This window comes from Macaca fascicularis, chromosome 13 (genome assembly GCF_037993035.2).
Source record: "Macaca fascicularis isolate 582-1 chromosome 13, T2T-MFA8v1.1".
In the NCBI taxonomy this organism is placed as follows: domain Eukaryota; kingdom Metazoa; phylum Chordata; class Mammalia; order Primates; family Cercopithecidae; genus Macaca; species Macaca fascicularis.
Window position 1 is genome coordinate 106,861,465 of NC_088387.1, and position 19,582 is coordinate 106,881,046.

The 19,582-nt window shown below is 37.7% G+C and overlaps 1 protein-coding gene across 3 annotated transcripts in view; it reads left to right on the plus strand.

The window, feature by feature from the left end:
• NBAS (NBAS subunit of NRZ tethering complex) overlaps positions 1 to 19,582 on the plus strand; it is a 390,542-nt gene that overhangs the window by 211,941 nt on the left and 159,019 nt on the right. For all 3 annotated transcript variants that reach the window (XM_005576512.5, XM_074012306.1, XM_074012305.1), the window contains one exon: positions 18,859 to 19,026. In XM_005576512.5, the coding sequence (XP_005576569.3) occupies positions 18,859 to 19,026 (168 nt within the window). The remainder of the gene's footprint in view (positions 1 to 18,858; positions 19,027 to 19,582) is intronic.

The window sequence follows — 19,582 nt, forward strand, 5'->3', positions numbered from 1 at the left end:
TTTGAAGATATTGCTGTTGTCCCTGTAAACAGGATGTTTGTCTATAAATAGAACAAAATGCATAATTTTTGAGTAACTACCAAAATTACAGATTTCCAGTTTCTTATTAATGTTGGTCATTATGCTTTTTAGATGGAACAGTATTCTACCACTTAGAGTATATTAACATTTTGTTTAGCTAGTATTAGGTATATCAGTTAACCAATGGCGTTTTCCCTAGATAAATCTAATTAGAGTTAGAAATGGATTGTGTACAAGGTTCCCATTAAAAAATAATTTGCACTGTGGGAAAGTTTGTTATGAGCATTTTAAGTGGCTACAGATTTATATGACTGGACTAATTAATGTTTAAATCTTGAGCATGGGCTAAGTATAGAGCTAGTTTGAATTTATAAAATTATTGTTTAGAAATATTTAAATAAAAGTGAGCAGAATGTCAGTTATATTACAATATATTGGCCAGCATTTACTTTTCCATTCACCAGTTGATGGACATTTGGGTTGTTTCCATTTCTTAGCTATTTTGAATAATGCTGCTCTGAACATTGATGTAAAAGCCTTTGTGTGGAAATATGTTTTGATTTCTCTAGATGTAGAATTTCTGCATTGTTTGTTATATTGTGTTTAACATCTGAAGAAACTGCCAAACTTTTTGTTTTCCAAAATGTCTGCACATTTTTTACATTTCCACAAAGAATATGTTAAGGTTCCAGTTTCTCTACATCCTTGCTAATGTGTGTTATTAACTGACTTTTTTTTTTTTTTTAATTTATTTTACTTTAAGTTCCGGGATATACGTGCAGAATGTGCAGGTTTGTTACATAGGTAACATGGTGGGTTGCTGCACCTATTGACCTGTCATCTAAGTTTCCTCCCCTCTCCCGCAACCCCTCAACAGGCCCTGGTGTGTGTTGTTCCCCTCCCTGGGTCCATGTGTTCTCATTGTTCAACTCTCACTTATGAGTGAGAACGTGTGGGGTTTTGTTTTCTGTTCCTGTGTTAGTTTGCTGAGGATGATGGCTTCCAGCTTCATCCATGTCCCCGCAAAGGTCATGATCGCATACCTTTCTATGGCTGCATAATATTCCATGGTGTATATGTACATTTTCTTTATCCAGTCTATCATTGATGGACATTTGGGTTGGTTCCATGACTTTGCTTTTGTAAATAGTGCTGCAATAAGCATATGTGTGCATGTGTCCTTATAGTAGAATGATTTACAGTCTTTTGAGTATATACTGAGTAATGGGATTACTGGGTCAAATGGCATTTCTGGTTCTAGATCCTTGAGAAATTGCCATACTGTCTTCCACAATCGTCGAACTAATTTACGTTCCCAACAACAGTGTAAAAGCATTCCTATTTCTTCACAGTCTTACCAGCATCTATTGTTTCTTGACTTCTTTTAATATAACCTAACTGGTGTGAAATGGTATCTCATTGTGGTTTTGATTTGCATTTCTCTAATGACCGGTGATGTTGAGCTTTTTTTCATATGTTTCTTGGCGGTGTAAATGTCTTCTTTTGAGAAGTGTCAGTTCATACCCTTTGCCCACTTTTTGATGGGGTTGTTTGTTTTTTACTTGTAAATTTGTTTAAGTTCCTTATAAATTCTGGATATTAGATCTTTGTCAGATGGGTAGATTACAAAAATTTTCTCCCATTCTGTAGGTTGCCTGTTCACTCTAATGTTAGTTTCTTTTGTTGTGCAGAAGCCCTTTAGTTTAATTAGATCCCATTTGTCAATTGTGGCTTTTGTTGCAATTGCTTTGACATTTTTGTCATGAAGTCTTTGCCCATGCCGTTGTCCTGAATGGTATTGCCTAGGTTTTCTTCTAGGGTTTTTATGGTTTTGGGGTTTACATTTAAGTCTTTAATCCATCTTAAGTTAATTTTTGTATAAAGTGTAGGGAAGGGGTCCGGTTTCAGTTTTCCTCACATGGCTAGCCAGTTTTCCCACCACCATTTATTGAATAGGAGATCCTTTCCCCATTGCTTGTTTCTGTCAGGTTTGTTGAAGATCAGATGGTTGTAGATGTGTGGTGCTATTTCTGAGGTCTCTGTTATGTTCCTTTGGTCTATATGTCTGTTTTGGTACCAGTACCATGCTGTTTTGGTCACTGTCATCTTATAGTATAGTTTGAATTCAGGTAGCATGATGCCTCCAGCTTGATTCTTTTTGCTTAGGATTGTGTTGGCTAGACGGGATCTCCTTTGATTCCCTATGAAATTTAAAGTAGTTTTTTCTAATTCTGTGAAGAATGTCAGTGGTAGTTTGATGGGAATAGCATTAAATCTATGGGCACTATGGCCATTTTCATGATATATTGATTCTTCCTATCCATGAGCATGGAATGTTTTTCCATTTGTTTGTGTCCTCTCTTATTTCCTTGAGCAGTGATTTGTAGTTCTTCTTGAAGAGGTCCTTCAGGTCCCTTGACACCTGTATCCTAGACATTTTATTCTTTTTGTAGCAATTATGAATGGAAGTTTATTCTTGATTTGGCTCTCTATTGTAGGCGTAAAGGAATGCTTGTGATTTTTGCACATTGATTTTGTATCCTGAGACTTTGCTGAAGTTGCTTATCAGCTTAAGGAGTTTTGGGGCTGAGATAATGGGGTTTTCTAAATATAAAATCATGTTGTCTGCATATAGAGACAATTTGACTTCCTCTCTCCTATTTGAATACCCTTTATTTCTTTCTCTTGACTGATTGCCCTGGCCAGAACTTCCAATACTATGTTGAATAGGAACAGTGAGAGAGGGCATCCTTGTCTCGTACCAGTTTTCAAAGGGAATGCTTCCAGTTTTTGCCCATTTAATGTGATATTGGCTTTGGGTTTGTCATAAATAGCTCTTATTATTTTGAGATATGTTCCATTAATACCTAATTTATTGAAAATTTTTAACATGAAGGGATGTTGAATTTTATCTAAGGCCTTTCTGCATCTATTGAGATAATCATGTGGTTTTTGTCATTGGTTCTGTTTATGTGATGGATTACATTTATTATGTATTTTGAACCATCCTGGCATCCCAGGGATGAAGCCGACTTGATTGTGGTGGATAAGTTTTTTGATGTGCTGCTGGATTTCGTTTGCCAGTGTTTCATTGAGGATTTTCGCATCAATGTTCATCAGCAATATTGGCATGAAGTTTTCTTTTTTTGAGAACCCGCTCCCGATAGTTAAGGTGGGTTCTTTTCTATTTCCTAGGTGTCTCGAGTGGTTTAAGAAATAAAGGGAAAGAGTACGAGAGAGAAATTTAAAGCTGGGTGTCCGAGGGAGACATCACATGTTAGCAGGATCCGTGATGTTCCCCGAGACATAAAACCAGCAAGTTTTTATTAGCGATTTTCAAAAGGGGAGGGAGTGCATGAATAGAGTGTGGGTCACAGAGATCACATACTTCACAAGGTAATAAAATATCACAAAGCAAGTGGAGGCAGGGCAAGATCACAGGACCACAGGATGGGGTGAAATTGAAATTGCTAATGAAGTTTCCGGCACGCATTGTCATTGATAACATCTTATCCGGAGACAAGGTTGAGAGCAGACAACCTGTCTGACCAAAATTTATTGGGCAGGAATTTCCTCTTCCTAATAAGCCTGGGCGCGCTACAGGAGACCAGGGCTTATTTCATCCCTTTGGTTTAGCTTCCACTGTAAAAGGCGGCCACCCTCAGGGGGCCGTTCATAGACCTACCCTCAGGGCGCTTTCTCTTTCTCAGGGATGTTCCTTGCTGAGAAAAAGAATTCAGCGATATTTCTCCTATTTGCATTTGAAAGAAGAGAAACATGGCTCTGTTCCGCCTGGCTCACTGGTGCAGTCAGGTTCCGAGTCTTATCTCCCTTGTTCCCTGAAGATTGCTGTTATCCTGTTCTTTTTTCAAGGTGCTCAGATTTCATATTGTTCAAACACACATGCTCTACCAACAATTTGTACAGTTAACCCAATCATCACAGGGTCCTGAGGCGACACATATCCTCCTCAGTTTACGAAGAAGACGACGGGATTAAGAGATTAAAGACAGGCATAGGAAATCACAAGGGTATTGACTGGGGAAGTGATAAGTGTCCATGAAATCATCACAATTTATGTTCAGAGACTGCAGTAAAGGCAGGTGTAAGACATTATAAGAGTATTAATTTGGGGATCTAATAAATGTCCATGAAATCTTCACAATTTATGATCTGCTGCTGCGGCTTCAGCCGGTCCCTCTATTCGAGGTCCCTGACTTCCCGCAACATCTCTGCACAGTTTTGGTATCAGGATGCTACTGTCTTCATAAAATGAGTTAGGGAGGAGTCCCTCCTTTTCAATTGTTTGGATTAGTTTCAGACATAATGGTCCCAACTCCTCTTTGTACCTCTGGTAGAATTCGGCTGTGAATCTGTCTGGTCCTGGGCTTTTTTTGGTTGGTAGGCTATTAATTACTGCTTCAATTTCAGAACTCGTTATTGATCTATTCAGGGGTTCAACTTCTTCCTGGTTTAGTTTTGGGAGTGTGTATATATGTCTCCAGGAATTTATCAATTTCTTCTAGATTTTCTTGTTTATTTGTGTAGAGGTGTTTATAGTATTCTCTGATGGTAGTTTGTATTTTTGTGGGGTTAGTGGTGATATCCCCTTTATCATTTTTTTTTTTTGTCTATTTGATTCTTCTCTCTTTTTCTTATTATTTCAGCTAGTGGTCTTTTTTTTTAACTGGTTTTTGATTGAATTGTTTTATTAAAGCCATTCCTATATATGTACTATTTCATTATGATATTTGATATTTATATCCCAAGTAACTAATGATGATGAGCCCTTTTTTTTTTCATGTGCTTATTGGCTGGCTATTCTTATACTTTCTTAATGTAATGGTATCCAAATATTTTACCCATTTTTTTTTCTTTCTTTTTTTTTTTTTTTTTTTTTTTTTGAGACGGAGACTCGCTCTGTCGCTGGGCTGGAGTGCAGTGTGGCCAGATCTCAGCTCATTGCAAGCTCCACCTCCCGGGTTTACGCTGGCTCAGCCTCCAGAGTAGCTGGGACTACAGGCGCCCGCCTAGTTTTTTGTATTTTTTTAGTAGAGACGGGGTTTCACCCTGTTAGCCAGAATGGTCTCCATCTCCTGACCTCGTGATCTGCCCGTCTCGGCCTCCCAAAGTGCTGGGATTACAGGCTTGAGCCACCGCGCCCGGCCTATTTTACCCATTTTTTAACTTGGTTGTTTGTCTTGTTATTGAGCTGTAAGATATTTTTTATTTTGTTTTGTTTTTTTAACATCTTGCAGTCGAGTGTTTTTTTTTTTTCTCAGATTTATGATTTGAAAGTATTTTTTCCTCTCAATATATATTTGACTTTTTATTTTCTTAATGCTGGCTTTTAAGGTACAAAAAATGCTTAATGTTCCTGAAGTCTTGTTATTAATATTTTCTTTTATGGGTTGTACTTTTGTTGTTATATCTAAGAAATCCGTGCGTAACCCAAGATTGCGAAGATGTACGCCTGTGCTTTTTTCCTGAAAGTTTTATAGTTTTTAGTACTTACATTTATTTATTTACCTTTTTAAGTAAGAAGTCCTTTTATGAAATAAGTATGGACTTGAGGGATATCCATCTGCAAAGAGAGAAATTAGAACTTTACCTCATATCACACATAAAAATTAACTCAATAGAATCATGTTTCTTTATCTTATGATACTTATTCTTTCTTAATAGATTTTAAATTTCACATTTAGTACACACAAAGATGCAAATAAATTATTTTGAAGTTTTAAATGAAATAATTTTATTTGGAGTGATTTTTGTTATAATTATTGCTTTATTGATTTTTCCCCATGTGCTCTGGAATTTTGGTTTGCAAGCTAATTTTGAGTGATGAAACATTCTGTCCCATCTTCCTTATCTAATGATTCTGTAGTGTTGTGGTTTCTCTCTGCTCAGTCCTGTGGCACTTCACTCAAGAATATGTCCATTGGTAGTTTTTCACATGAAGTTTTTTCCCCTTTGTAAGGTTGAGAATATGAGAATGCACACATGGAGCCAGTGAAGGGATTGTCCTAGTTCCTTTCAGCCTTGTTTTTGTGTGCTTCCTCCTTAGGCCCACAGCTTGTGTAAATGCATAGCCTGGACAGTAAATCTGGCCGAAGTTTTTTCTTTGCAGGGTATGCTTTTGATTCACGGTTCTTCTCTGGAAAGGAGCACCTGACAGCCACTGCTGATATCTGAATTCTGAGCCCCAAAATGTTGAACTCTATTGAACTTGGGTGTCCTTTGACTCCTTTTTCTATGCTCATTTTAGAGCACAGTTAGTGTACTGAAACAGGAGTTTACCATCCCATGTTGACTGGAGTTTATAATGTTTTCTTTAGTTACAGAAATAATGCAAGCTTTAATTTTAATAATTCATTTATAAGGGCATAAGGGATATTGACATTATCCAGCACACTATATTTCTTGAAAGTAAAAGAAATTAGGTGTGAAACATCTATGATAAAATAGATACATGGATATATGAGTAACTTTGTACTTTCTGCTTTTTTAAAATATAAAAATAATTTAATGAACAACACATTAATATATGTGAAAGACAAAGTTCTCTCTTTTTCCTCCCTCTCATCTTTCTATTCTCTGATCTTCCTGAGCCCCACGAATCCCACTGCTCGAAGATAAACATTTCTAACTTCATATGTTTCCTTCCATACTTTTCCTAAGTACAAACAGATTTTCTTTTTTTTTTTTTTTTTTTTTTTTTTTTGAGACGGAGTCTCACTCTGTCGCCCGGGCTGGAGTACAGTGGCCGGATCTCAGCTCACTGCAAGCTCCGCCTCCCGGGTTTACGTCATTCTCCTGCCTCAGCCTCCCGAGTAGCTGGGACTATAGGCGCCCGCCACCTCGCCCGGCTAGTTTTTTGTATTTTTTTAGTAGAGACGGGGTTTCACTGTGTTAGCCAGGATGGTCTCGATCTCCTGGCCTCGTGATCCGCCCGTCTCGGCCTCCCAAAGTGCTGGGATTACAGGCTTGAGCCACCGCGCCCGGCCCAGATTTTCTATATAGCTTCTTCTCTGTCTCCTAGAGGTTTATTTGTTTTATAAACTAAAATGAATTCATACTGCATACATTATTTTGCAGGTGACTATTTCATGTAATACTGATATGTGTCATTGGATCTGCCCTTGTGATTCCATGTAGACCATTTACATAATGGCATCATGGTATTCATTGGATGCATGTACCGTGATTTATTTATTGTTTCCTTTGCTTTTGTACATTTAGATTGTGTCCAACTTTTCTCTATTTTAGACTAAACTGCACTATGCATTTTACATACACATCTTTGCATACTCATGCTGGTGTTGCTCTGCAATAAAATGCTAGAAATGGGCTCCTGGGATAGGTAATTTCCTATTTTCTTGTGTTTTATTTTTATAACTTTGTGTAAATGCTCACTTTGTTTTGTTTACTGTTGATACCAGCACATCACTGGAAGCATGGTATGTCCTCATTAATTTTTGTTTAGTTGTTTTTTGGACAATATTGCCTGATGAGTGTTCTCTGTGGAAGATTCAGTTTACAGTGATCATGACATCAGTGATCTGGATGGTAACACAGTGCCAACACAATTCAGAACATCCATTTCTGCATTTTAGTCAGCATATAGGTCTGACCAAAGAAGGAAATACTTTGCTCATTGTCATGCTTCTGAGATAATATCTTTACTTATTTGATAGCTTGATACTCAGGAGTGTGAATCATAATTTTGATTAGATTGACATATCTACATCATAGATTTCCATTCCTCACAAAGGTTTATACTAGTACTTCCTCTTTTAGCACCACTGTTAGAATTTCAGATTGTATTCTTTCTTCTATCTTGCTGTTTCTTCATAAGGCCTATGCATTTCTAATGTATTTTTATGTTTTAAACTATGTTAGTAATAAGCAATACATTTTTATTTTTCTTTTTTTTTTTTTTTTTTTGAGACGGAGTCTCACTCTGTTGCCCAGGCTGGAGTGCAGTGGCCGGATCTCAGCTCACTGCAAGCTCCGCCTCCCGGGTCTACGCCATTCTCCTGCCTCAGCCTCCCGAGTAGCTGGGACTACAGGCGCCCGCCACCTCGCCCGGCTAGTTTTTTTTGTGTTTTTTAGTAGAGACGGGGTTTCACTGTGTTAGCCAGGATGGTCTCGATCTCCTGACCTCGTGATCCGCCCGTCTCGGCCTCCCAAAGTGCTGGGATTACAGGCTTGAGCCACCGCGCCCGGCACATTTTTATTTTTCATCTATTGCTGTTTAGTTATTGAGTTATTGCTATTTAAATTAACTTGCAAAAGACATTTTCCAAAAAATAATACATTCAAATTTTCTATCTTAGTTACAGTGTAATCTGTGGCTGTTAACGGTTTTCTTTTACTTTACTTATTCATTATTTATTTAATTTTTTTTCTTTTTTTGAGACAGTGTCTCACTCTGTTGCCCAGGCTGGAGAACATTGGTACTATCTTGGCTTACTGCAACCCCTGCTTCCTGGGTTCAAGCAATTCTCAAGCATCAGCCCCCTTAGTAGCTGCGATTAAAGGTGTGTGCCACCACACCCGGTTAATTTTTATATTTTTAGTAGAGACAGGGTTTTGCCATGTTGGCCAGGTTAGTCTCGAACTCTTGGCCTCAAGTGATCTGCCCACTTTGGCCTCCTAAAGCGCTGGGATTACATGTGTGAGCCATTGTGCCTGGCCAGTTTCCTTTTACTTTTAAGGAAATACCATAATATTATTTAGCCCTGTAGGGTCTAAATTGTACCACTTGGATAGATGTTTCCTACATTTCTTTAGTTTATACTTAGTATTGGTAATATCTTTTGTTTTCTCTCATTATCTTTCATCTACTCTCCGTGGGACTTTCTTTCCTCACCATTTTACCAGAACAGCTTGTGCCTGAGTCACCACCAGTGACCTCTTGTTGCCAAGTTCTTAGGTCAAATCTCAGTCTTTGTTTTATTTGACCTATAAATAACATTTGACATACTTGTTTCAGGGACATCTCATTCGCCTTGTGTTTCCCAGACCTCACTGGCCACTGTGTCTCATTGTCTTTGCTGGTTTGTCCTCATCTCCCCAGCTAAATGTTAGATACCCCAGGTCATAGCCTTTAAACATCATCGCTGTCTACACTCATTCCTTGGATGCGTTCATCCATGATCCTGACTTGAAATAATTGACTTTGTGCTGATGATTCCCTGCTTAATAGCTGTAGCCCTGACGTCTCTTCCGAGTTCCGGACATGAATGTACAGTTGCCAACCTAACATCTATAGCTAATTTCTTTTCTTTTTTTTTCTAATTATACTTTAAGTTCTAGGGTACATGTGCACAACATGCAGGTTTGTTACATATGTATACATGTGCCATGTTGGTGTGCTGCACCCATTAACTCGTCATTTACATTAGGTATATCTCCTAATGCTATCCCTTCCCCCTCCCAGTTAATTTCTTTTAGATAACCCAATCTCAATATGTTAAAATGGAACTATTCATTTCAACCCTCTTCCTCCCCCCACCTACCACATCCCCCAAAACAATGACCTTCTTTCTGTAGTCTTTCCCATGTCACGAAATAGAACTCTTTGTAGGTGTTCACATCATAAATCTTTTGCTGTCATCCTTGATTCTTCTCCTCCTTTTTGGGACATCCTGCTGACCCCACTTTCACAGTTGACTCAGAATTGGGCTCCATTTTACCATCACCACTGCTACCACTCAGGTCTAAATTATCATCATATCTCCCCTGGAGTCATAAAGTAGTGTCCTATTTGTCTCCCTGCTTCTGCTCTTGCTATAGTCTATGGTCAACAATATAGCCAGAGTGTTTCCTTCAAAATACATCAGATCATGACACATTTCTCAAAACCTTTCACTCAGAGTAGAAACTAAGGCTTTACAATCATCTACAAGGACACCCAGGGTCTCTTTTCCCCACTGTTATGCTTTAATGTTGGACTTTATTTTCCTTCCACCTCTTCCCTGCCCCCAGTACACACATTCATTTTGCTCAGCTGACTCTAGTCACACTGGCTTTTTTTTTTTTTCTTCCCCCTTTTTGCCATTTTTTAAGCATTCCCAGCAAGCTGTTGCCTCTGGATCCTTATACTTGCTGTATTTTACCTGGAACGTTCTTCCCAAATATCTGTATCCATATGACTTATCCTCACACTTCCATCAGGTGTCTGCTCAAATGTACTCTTTCTCTGTGTTATTATAGTGTTGTCACCCCTCCACATGGCTTTATTTTCTTTCTAACTCATAAACATGTATAAAACTTATCTGATATGCTTTTCTGACATGCTTTATATTTATTTTTGCTTGTCTTTTACTGGATTGTGAGCTCTTTGTAGCAGATACTATGCATGTTTAGTCAGTGTTATATTTCCAGAATTTACAACAATGCCTGTCACAAGCTGATGTCATAAACATTTGTGGAAGAATGAATGAGTAAATGAGGGAAGATATGGATGTGATGAGTGGAGATAAGTTCTGATATTAAATGGGGAGGAATATTTGAATGGGATCCTATTTGATAATTTCTCAGTTCATTGGTGAAATAAGGCAAATTGCCTTATTTTCCTTTGTTCCCTACTGTTCCATGAGTTTCTTAGGAACAGGGGCCATATCTTAATCGTCATGGTAATCCTGTTGCCTAGCACCGGGTCTTAAACATAGTAGGCATGCCAAATTATGTGGTCAGGAAACTTACTTTGTGGGTTCATCTAGAACCCAAAGTCATTTATCAAAAGTAATTTTAAAAATTGGGCATGGAAAAAAGAAGATTAAAAGTATGCTCTGTATACCTCTCTTTTTCCAGAATGTAGGTTTCATAATCTGGATCCAAAAATTCTAGGAGATCCAAGAAGAGTTTGGCCTCTAAAACCCCTGAAGTAGTATGCCTAATATTAATTTTTTAAAAAAAATTTAGACCACAGGGTTTGGCTGTGTCACCAAGGCTGGAGTGCAGTGTAGTGCAGTTACAACTCACTGCATCCTTGAACTCCTGGGCTTAAGTGATCCTTCTGCCTCAGCCCACGAAGTAGCTAGGACTACAGGCACATGCCACTATCCTTGGCTAATTTTTATTTTATTTATTTTAGATACAGGGTCTCAATATTTTGCCCAGGCTGGTCTCGAACTCCTGGCCTCAAGCGACCCTCTTGCTTCAGCCTCCCAAAGTGCTGGGATTACAGGCGTGAGCCCCTGCACCTGGCCAGTATGCCTAATTTGATGTGTGTATGTGTTTGTGTGTGTTTGTGACTTTGTATTCATGTGAGTGCACATGCACATTTGTTCCGTTTTCTGGGTAAAGGGCTCAGCTTCCATCAGACATGTATAGGAGTCCATGGCCTCTAAACATGAGAGCAGCTAAGCTGTAACTTTGCCTGCTAATTGGCAGATGAGATGAAGCAGAGTCAGACTTTAGAGTGATGTACTCCATAGAGTGTTTTTCTGTTGCTTGTTCTGACAGGTATTTCTAAAAGTAGTATCACCGGTAATAAGGATTGCATGCTTAGTATTTTGAGTTCAGATGAAATTTGCTATAAGTAAGTGTTAGGTGCAGGGAAGTACTTTGGGTTATTTAAGGCTATGTTGGAGGAGAGTGGTAGTGGTTGAGCTCAACCTAAACTGCCACCAGTTCAGTTTGCAGTAGGCCAATAGATTTCTCAGAAATTAACCCTTATTGCCAGATACGGGAGAAAGCTACTCCCAGATAGATTATTTGTCATAGTAATTGGCCAACAATTTTTTCTGTGAGTCACACTCGACACATGGAACTATCCGTGTTCTTGTGAACTTGTTTGGTGATGGTGTCTGTTGTTATAGGATTTGAAAAATATTATTAGTGCTTAATAAGCTAAGCTTTGAGCTGTGTAACACACTTGACATTAATGAGATTTCATGTTAACTTTTATGCTGGGAACTGATGACTTGGTTTTGAGGTTTAATCTATTTCTGCTGTTATACACTCTAAATTAATTAGCAGTGTGCCACTATGAATATAAAAAGTGGCAGTAGTAATCATTTCGGGGGTAAGTTTTGCCTAACCTCATTTTTCTTTCTCCATTATATGAAGTTAAAAGAAATCTATTTTCTTCATTAATGTTTCTGGTTAAACTATGATCTTGGTAGACTGCCCCCAAATTAAATACCACTTCTGTGGTCCAAATGAGCCTTTCATTTTACTTTCTCTTTTGTGATTCTCATTAGGAGAAGCTCTTACAGGAAATCCTTTTATCACATACATTTCTGAGCATGTGAATTTCATTTATCTTCTGAAACAAACTTTTAACTTTCATACATTTTAAGTTTCCTATCTTGAGCTAGATAGGAAGCACAGTTTAGGTCCTTTTTATGAAATAGAATAATTGTTTTGTGGCCTGCATTTTTCTTTTTTTATTTTTGTTTTTAACTTTTTATTTCCATAGGTGTTTGGGGAACAGGTGGTATTTGGCTACATGAGTAAGTTCTTTAGTGGTGATTTGTGAGATTTTGGTGCACCCATCTCCCGAGCAGTGTATACTGAACCCAATTTGTGGTCTTTTATCCCTCACCTGCTTCCCGCTCTTTCCCCCTGAGTCCCCCAGGCTGGACTGCACTATTATAGCTAACTGCAGCTTCAAACTCCTGTGCTTAAGCAGTCCTCCCTCATCAGCCTCTGGAGTAGCTAAGACCATAGGCACATGCCACCACAAAAAAATTATTTAATTTTTAAAATATTAAATATAACATTTAAACAATTAAATGAAATTTTTAATATTTTTGTAGAGATGAGATCTTGCCATATTGCCCAGGCCAGTCTCGAACTCTTGGCCTGAAGTGATCCTCCTGCCTCAGTCTCCCAAACTAGTAGGATTACAGGTATGAGCCACTGTGCTGGCTTAGCCTGCATTTTTTATTGATATTTTTCAATTGTTTCATTTACCTCTAAAGGAAGTTGTATTCTGCTTAAGTGCCATAATTCTTATCATGTTTATATTTTCAGTTCTAGACTTGGATTAGTTGATGACTTTCAAATCATTCAATACATCCTCTCAATTTAGAAGATTCTAAAGATGAACAGGAATTGAAAATGTGACATGAAATCTTTTTTGAATAACATTTACCCACTCTGAATACAACATATGAGACTTTTTTTTTCCCCTATATGGAGTCTTGTTCTGTCGCCCAGGCTGGAGTGCATTGGTATGTCCTGACCTCACTGCAGCCTCTGCCTCCCGGGTCCAAGCATGTCTCCTGCCTCAGCCTCCCGAGTAGCTGGGATTAGAGGTGTGTGCCACCATGCCCAGCTAAATTTTGTATTTTTAGTAGAGACGGGGTTTCACATGTTGAGCAGGCTGGTCTCGAACTCCTGACCTCGTGATCTGCCTACCTCTGCCTCCCATAGTGTTGGTATTACAGGCATGAGCCACTGTGCCTGACCACAAATGAGACCTTTGAAAATATATCTTCAAACGTTTAAACAGCACAGTAAAACCAGACTTCTTACACCTATATATACATCCAAGCAATAGAGATTTTTCTCATACTCTGAGGCTCTAGCAATGAATAAATTGTGTCCCTGATCTTGAATAGCTCACTGTCTAGTTGGAAAGAACAACAAAAAAATAAATATCAATATATTATGGCAAGTGCATTAATAGTATGCATATAATATTTGAGTGGGTAAAAGTGTGATACTGTCTTAAGATTTTACTTACAGCAAAAATATTACATGTCAAGGAAAACTTAGAACATCTTTTTGATCTTGGAACAGGCAAAGATTTCTGTTTCTGTTTTTTTTTTTTTTTTTTTTTTGGAAATGAGGATCCCTGTCATCCAGGCTGTGGAAGGCAGTGGCGTGATCACAGCTCACCGCAGCCTTAACCTCCAGGGCTCAAGCAATCCTACTACCTCAGCCTCCCACATAGCTAGGACTAGGGGCACGTGCCACAATGCCTGGGTAATTTTTTATTTTGTAAAGATGGGAGTCTTACTTTGTTGCCATACTGGAGATTTCTTAAATATGATACAAAAAGTACTAATCATAATTAAAAACTGACGAATTGGACTAATTTAAGATTAGTCCAATTAACAGATTAACATCTATTAATCACAAGACACTATTAAGAGAATGAAAATGTGATATACAGAGTAATAGCAAATATTTACAATTCATGTATTTAATAAGGAATGTGTATCCAGAATATATAAACATCTTCCGTAAGTGAATAAAACAGATGGATAACCATTAGAAGAATGGCAAAAGACTCCAACAGACACTTGACAAAAGAATGTATTCAAATGGCCCAACATATACAGAAAGGTATTCAACTTCATTAGTCTCTGGCGAGGTGCAAATTAAAACCACAAAGAGATACCATTACAGAATTACCAGAGTTGCTCAAATGAAAAAGACATGAAATACCATTTGTTGGTATGGATGCGGAGCAACCAGAACTCTCATAATTGCTGGCTAGTGTAATAACCACTTCAGAAAATATTTGCACTATTTAGTAAATCTGGACAAATGCATATTCTATGCCTTAGCAATTCCACTGCTAAGTATATACCAGAAAAGCGTATGTTCACCAAAATAGAATTACCAGCATGTCAGGGCAGCACTATTGGTATTATCTTCGATCTGGGGACTACCCAAATGCTCATTAATAGAAGAAAAATTAAGTAAGTTCTGGCATGTTTGTTACAACATGATATGACATAGTAATGAGTTGAACACTTTTTTTTTATTTTACTTTTTATAGAGATGAGGTCCCGTTGTGTTACCCAGGCTGGTCTCAAACTCCTGGCCTCAACTCATCCTCCCACCTTGGCCTCCCTAAGTATGGGGATTACAGGTGTGGAGTTGAACAATCTTTACTCTCAAAATCTGAATGAATGTGTGTTGAGTGAAAGAAATCAGAACAAAAGAGTACATAATTTCATTCATATAAAGTATAAAAATAGACAAAATTAATTTATGCTGCTGCAAATCAGGGTAGTGTTTGTTTTGGCAGGGTTAGTGGCTGCGAGTGAGCTCGAGAGGAGCTTCTAGGATTCTGGTGGTGTTATGTTTCTCTGCCTAAGGGCTTGTTACATAAGCTTGTTAAATTTTGTTAAACCATACAATCATTTGATATGGCTTATACATCAATGAAAAGTTGTTAAAAAAGGATACCATGGATTAAACACAGGAAGGGAGAATATATGCTGGCCGTAATTGTCTTTGTATCATGGGACTGTGAATAAATAGTATTCTTTTTCTTTTGCATACTTTTTTTGAATTTGCAAACTATCTTTAGTGAACTTGTATTAGTTTTATAATGCAGAAAAACAAACGAGCTTAAATAAATACAAATATAAATGTGCATGTAATATTGCCAGCGTGTCAAAATCCTGTAAAGAACAAGTGAACTGTACGCTTTGATGCTAAATTGGGTTAAGGAGAAGAGAGGAGGAGACACCTCTAGGCCAGTTGTCTATAGGCAGCATATTCAACTTATTTGGTCCTCAGTTTACTTTTCTGTCAAGTAGCATTATAATTTTTAACACTTTCATAGTGTTATTGTAAAATGTAGGGATGCTTGTATGAAACACTTAGCTCAGTCCTGGACGCATAGTAGGTGTTTAATAAATGGTAGCCATTATGATTCTTAAATACTATAAACAAGATGCTGGACTTTACTGCTGGTAAATAATGTATCTAGGTCTTTGTTTCTTCTCTGTATGAACCTGGTCCTCTGTATTCCTCAACAACTTGCACTGCTCGTTTTTTTTTTACCTCCACTGTATCTGACCGTGCTTCACAAACAATTATAGTTTTCCTGTTACTGACTTTCCTTCCATTGTTTTTTTCTTTCTCCCAGATCTCCAGTAAGTTCCATCTTGAACTTCCTTTGTTAGCTGATTGGATGGAATTTCTCTATTTATCTGACTTACCTCAGGCCCTTTTTACATTTATATGAATTAGGACAAAAACATTTAAACATAATATATACATTTAATTGGAAAATACCTTATGATAACTTCATTATGTTCCCAGTGTCACTACCTCAATTCAGTCCCTAATTATGTTAAACTGGGATTGAGGCACCAGTCTCCTAACTGGATTCTTGATCCTGGAAGAATATTACTGAAATACAAAGCTGATTATGTTACTCCCTTTTCTTAAAGCCTTCCAGTGGCTTTCCCATCCCTCTAGTTGACAATGGAGGTTCTTGGGTGTGGTTTATAGTTCTCTTGCAGGGTTTATAGGTCTCTTGCAGGGCTTAACTCTACCTTCTTTCATCCTCACCTCCTGCTATTTCTTTTTCCATGCTGTGTTCTGTGTCTTTGCTGAGTCACTTAAGGTTCCTCTATTTTGCCATGTTTCAGAAGTTGCACCCTCTTAAGTTGCATTTTCTTCCTGAAATCATTTTCACCAGTTCTTCTCTAGAAACCGTCAATTTTTTCCCTCTGAAAGATTACCTTCTCTGCGAAGCCTTCTGTGATCGCACCTCCAGGCAGAGGATGTAATGATCTCTCTTTGTGTTCTCATAGTACTCTCTATGTGTTAATACCTCTCGTATAAAAGTTGTTATTATTCTGTAATTATTTCTCTATATCTCTGCTTTCTTTCCTATTTTCTGAGCTCCTTGAGGGCAGAGCCTATGTCTTACTCATTTTTGTCACCCCATTGCCTAGTATGAGATATATAAACTGAGAGAGAAAACGAGTTCATGTGTGGAACACCAGCTATAAGGGAATCGAGGAAATACAGTTTTTGGCTTCTCAACTTCTAGCAACAGTAAGACAATCTGTAAGGGGGTCTGAGTGGAGTCGAGTGAACTAAACTGTAATATCTGCCGCAATCTGGAACCCAGGAGGAGATACTGTATTTTTTTGGCACTCAAACCTCAATTATTTTTTGTATTGTTGCCCTGATAGTATACAGGCTTTTCGTCTGTTTTTTTTTCTTTATTTACATATCATTCATTTTTATATGTTGCTGTTTTTATAATTAAATTATAGTATATAATACTGCATTGAGTTGATGGTTTTTGCACTTTTTAATGCCCAAGAAACCAACAGGAAACAATTTTTTTTTCTTTTTTTTGCATGACCAAACCAGTTTACAATACTTACGGGGAACCTTAAACAATAGCCAGCTGGGTAAATTGTAAGCATTGGTTAATATAGCTTACATACGTTTCCCTTTAGAAGGAAGAATAAAGGCATTTATTTGTGTCCTAATGTAATATATTTGTTTTCTGTTGCTGCTGTCTTATATTACCACAAACTTTGCAGCTTTAAAACAATGCAACTGATCATTTTATAGTTCCTGTAGGACAGAAATTTGACAGACTTGGTTGAATCTCTTCTTAGAGCCACACAAGGCCAAAATCAAGGTGCCAACAAGGCTGTGTTCTTTTCCAGAGGCTCTGGAGAAGATCTTGTTTCTGTGTTCTTTCATGGTGTTGGTAGGTTTAATTCCTCATGGTTGTAGGACTGAGGTCTGCATTATCTTACTGGATGTCGCCTGAGGGCTGTTCTCAGTGTCTACAGGCTGCCCACATTCCTTGGCCTGTGGTTCCCTTTTCTTCCTCTTCAAAGCCAACAACTGTGGGTTGAGTTCCCTCCTGCTTCAAATCTCTCCTGCCTCTTCCCCCATGGCCTGTCTCTGACGCTCATTCTCCCGGATCCTCACTGGGAAATATTCTCTGCTTTAAGGGCGCTTGTGATTAGCTTGGTCCTACTCAGATAATTCAGGATAATCTCCTTACTTCGAGGTCTGGACCGTTCATCACACCTGCCATTTTCTTTGCCACGCCGTGTTACATGGTCACAGCTTCGAGGCATAAGGATATGGCCATCACTGGGGGCCCATAATTCTACTTACCATATATGGCAACTGTCAAGTTGATCTAAAAGAGTGAGTTCTGAGTATTTGTTATGTGATGATGCCCTGGTAATTATTGATTACATGATTTATTACTTTATTATCACTTAAATTGTGTCTTAATGAATAACATGATGTAGACTTAAGTAGCCAAACCAAGCTATTACATTATCCTTCTATAAGTCACAACAAGCTATTGGTATTGAGAAACTAAGCCTTAAGTTTTTCTTCTGTTTAACTGAGATTCTTAAGAAAAAAACATAAGTGGAAGTGGATAGACACTAAACTAAGAAGTTATAGAACAAATAATATTTTTCTTTGACTAAATGCAGATATGGTCTTCATCCTTTTGGTTTCAAAGACTGTAATTAATGAATTGACATTTTCTCCCTGTGGAATCTCTCAGATTAGTAAATGGAGAGTGAGAATTTCAGCTGATTGCTTCAGGATTGGCAGGAGGTACCACATAATAAACCCATCAAACACTATTAATTACCTACTTGTTTGGACTGAAAACATGCCTTTTACTAGTTAAAGGTTGATTGTCTGAATATTCTACTTCTTTCTCGATCACAGTAGCATTATTCAGATGAATAATTTATTTCTTAATTAACCTAAATAATAAATACTTTAAATGTATTGTCAAGGAAACAAATATGAGTATCTCATGGTTGGGATATTAGATTGGTAAAAAATAAAATACCAATTATTTGCTTTATAAATATTTTTGAGGGATTATTTAACTAATGCACTATGCTGTTTTTCTCTTCTCCCAATTTTATTTTTATTTTTTGGCAAATGATTGAGAGAGGAACAATATGTTGATAGTACTCTTTTAACATTTATTTTGTAACAAGCCAAGATTAATGGATTTTTAAATTTATCTGTCTTGATGTTTAATATCTGATCATTTTAAGCAGTCACATTATCACTCTCTTTCCTGTTCTTATGAGAATGCATTTTTGCCCTTGCTAGGATGAAGTAGGTGTTCCAGGTAGCAATTCAGCTGACCTGTTACGCTGGACCACTGCTACCACCATGAAAGTCCTTTCCAACACCACGACCACCACTAAGGCAGTGCTGCAGGCCGTCAGTGATGGGCAATGGTGGAAGAAGTCTTTAACTTACCTTCGACCCCTTCAGGTAAGCAATGCATCTTTCTTCTTAAAATCAATTGCATGGTTTATATAAATTCATTAGCAATGTTTCAGTTGTTTTCACTGTTACATCTTTATCTTGTCTAGATTGTTCAAACAATCTCTTAAGAAATGTAGGCCTCTCATCAGATAGGGAATGAGTAATCTGTTTTATAGAATGTAATATCAGTACTTGCAAAGGACACTAATAGAGATTTAGGTAAGGCTTGGTTTATATATCAGAATTTAGCGAGATGAAAAGAAAAATTTTCAATGCTTACTTGCTTTTGCTATATTTCTATAGGCTGGTAGTTGAGAAAGAGTGCTAGGAGGCAGATTGGGGGCTCTCAGGAAAGAAAACAGTTGAACAGATTCCTGTTTCCATTCTGGAAGTCAAAGTCAGGGCAGGGAGTTGAGCAACTGAGTTTGCTCTGCATTCTCATACTGCAGTCCTTTAATCTCACACTGGAAAACAAAGAGGAAAAACATACAACTGTTAGCAGTTCGCCTCAAACAAACACTCCTTGTGCATCTCATTCATTCATTCAGCAAATACTTATTAG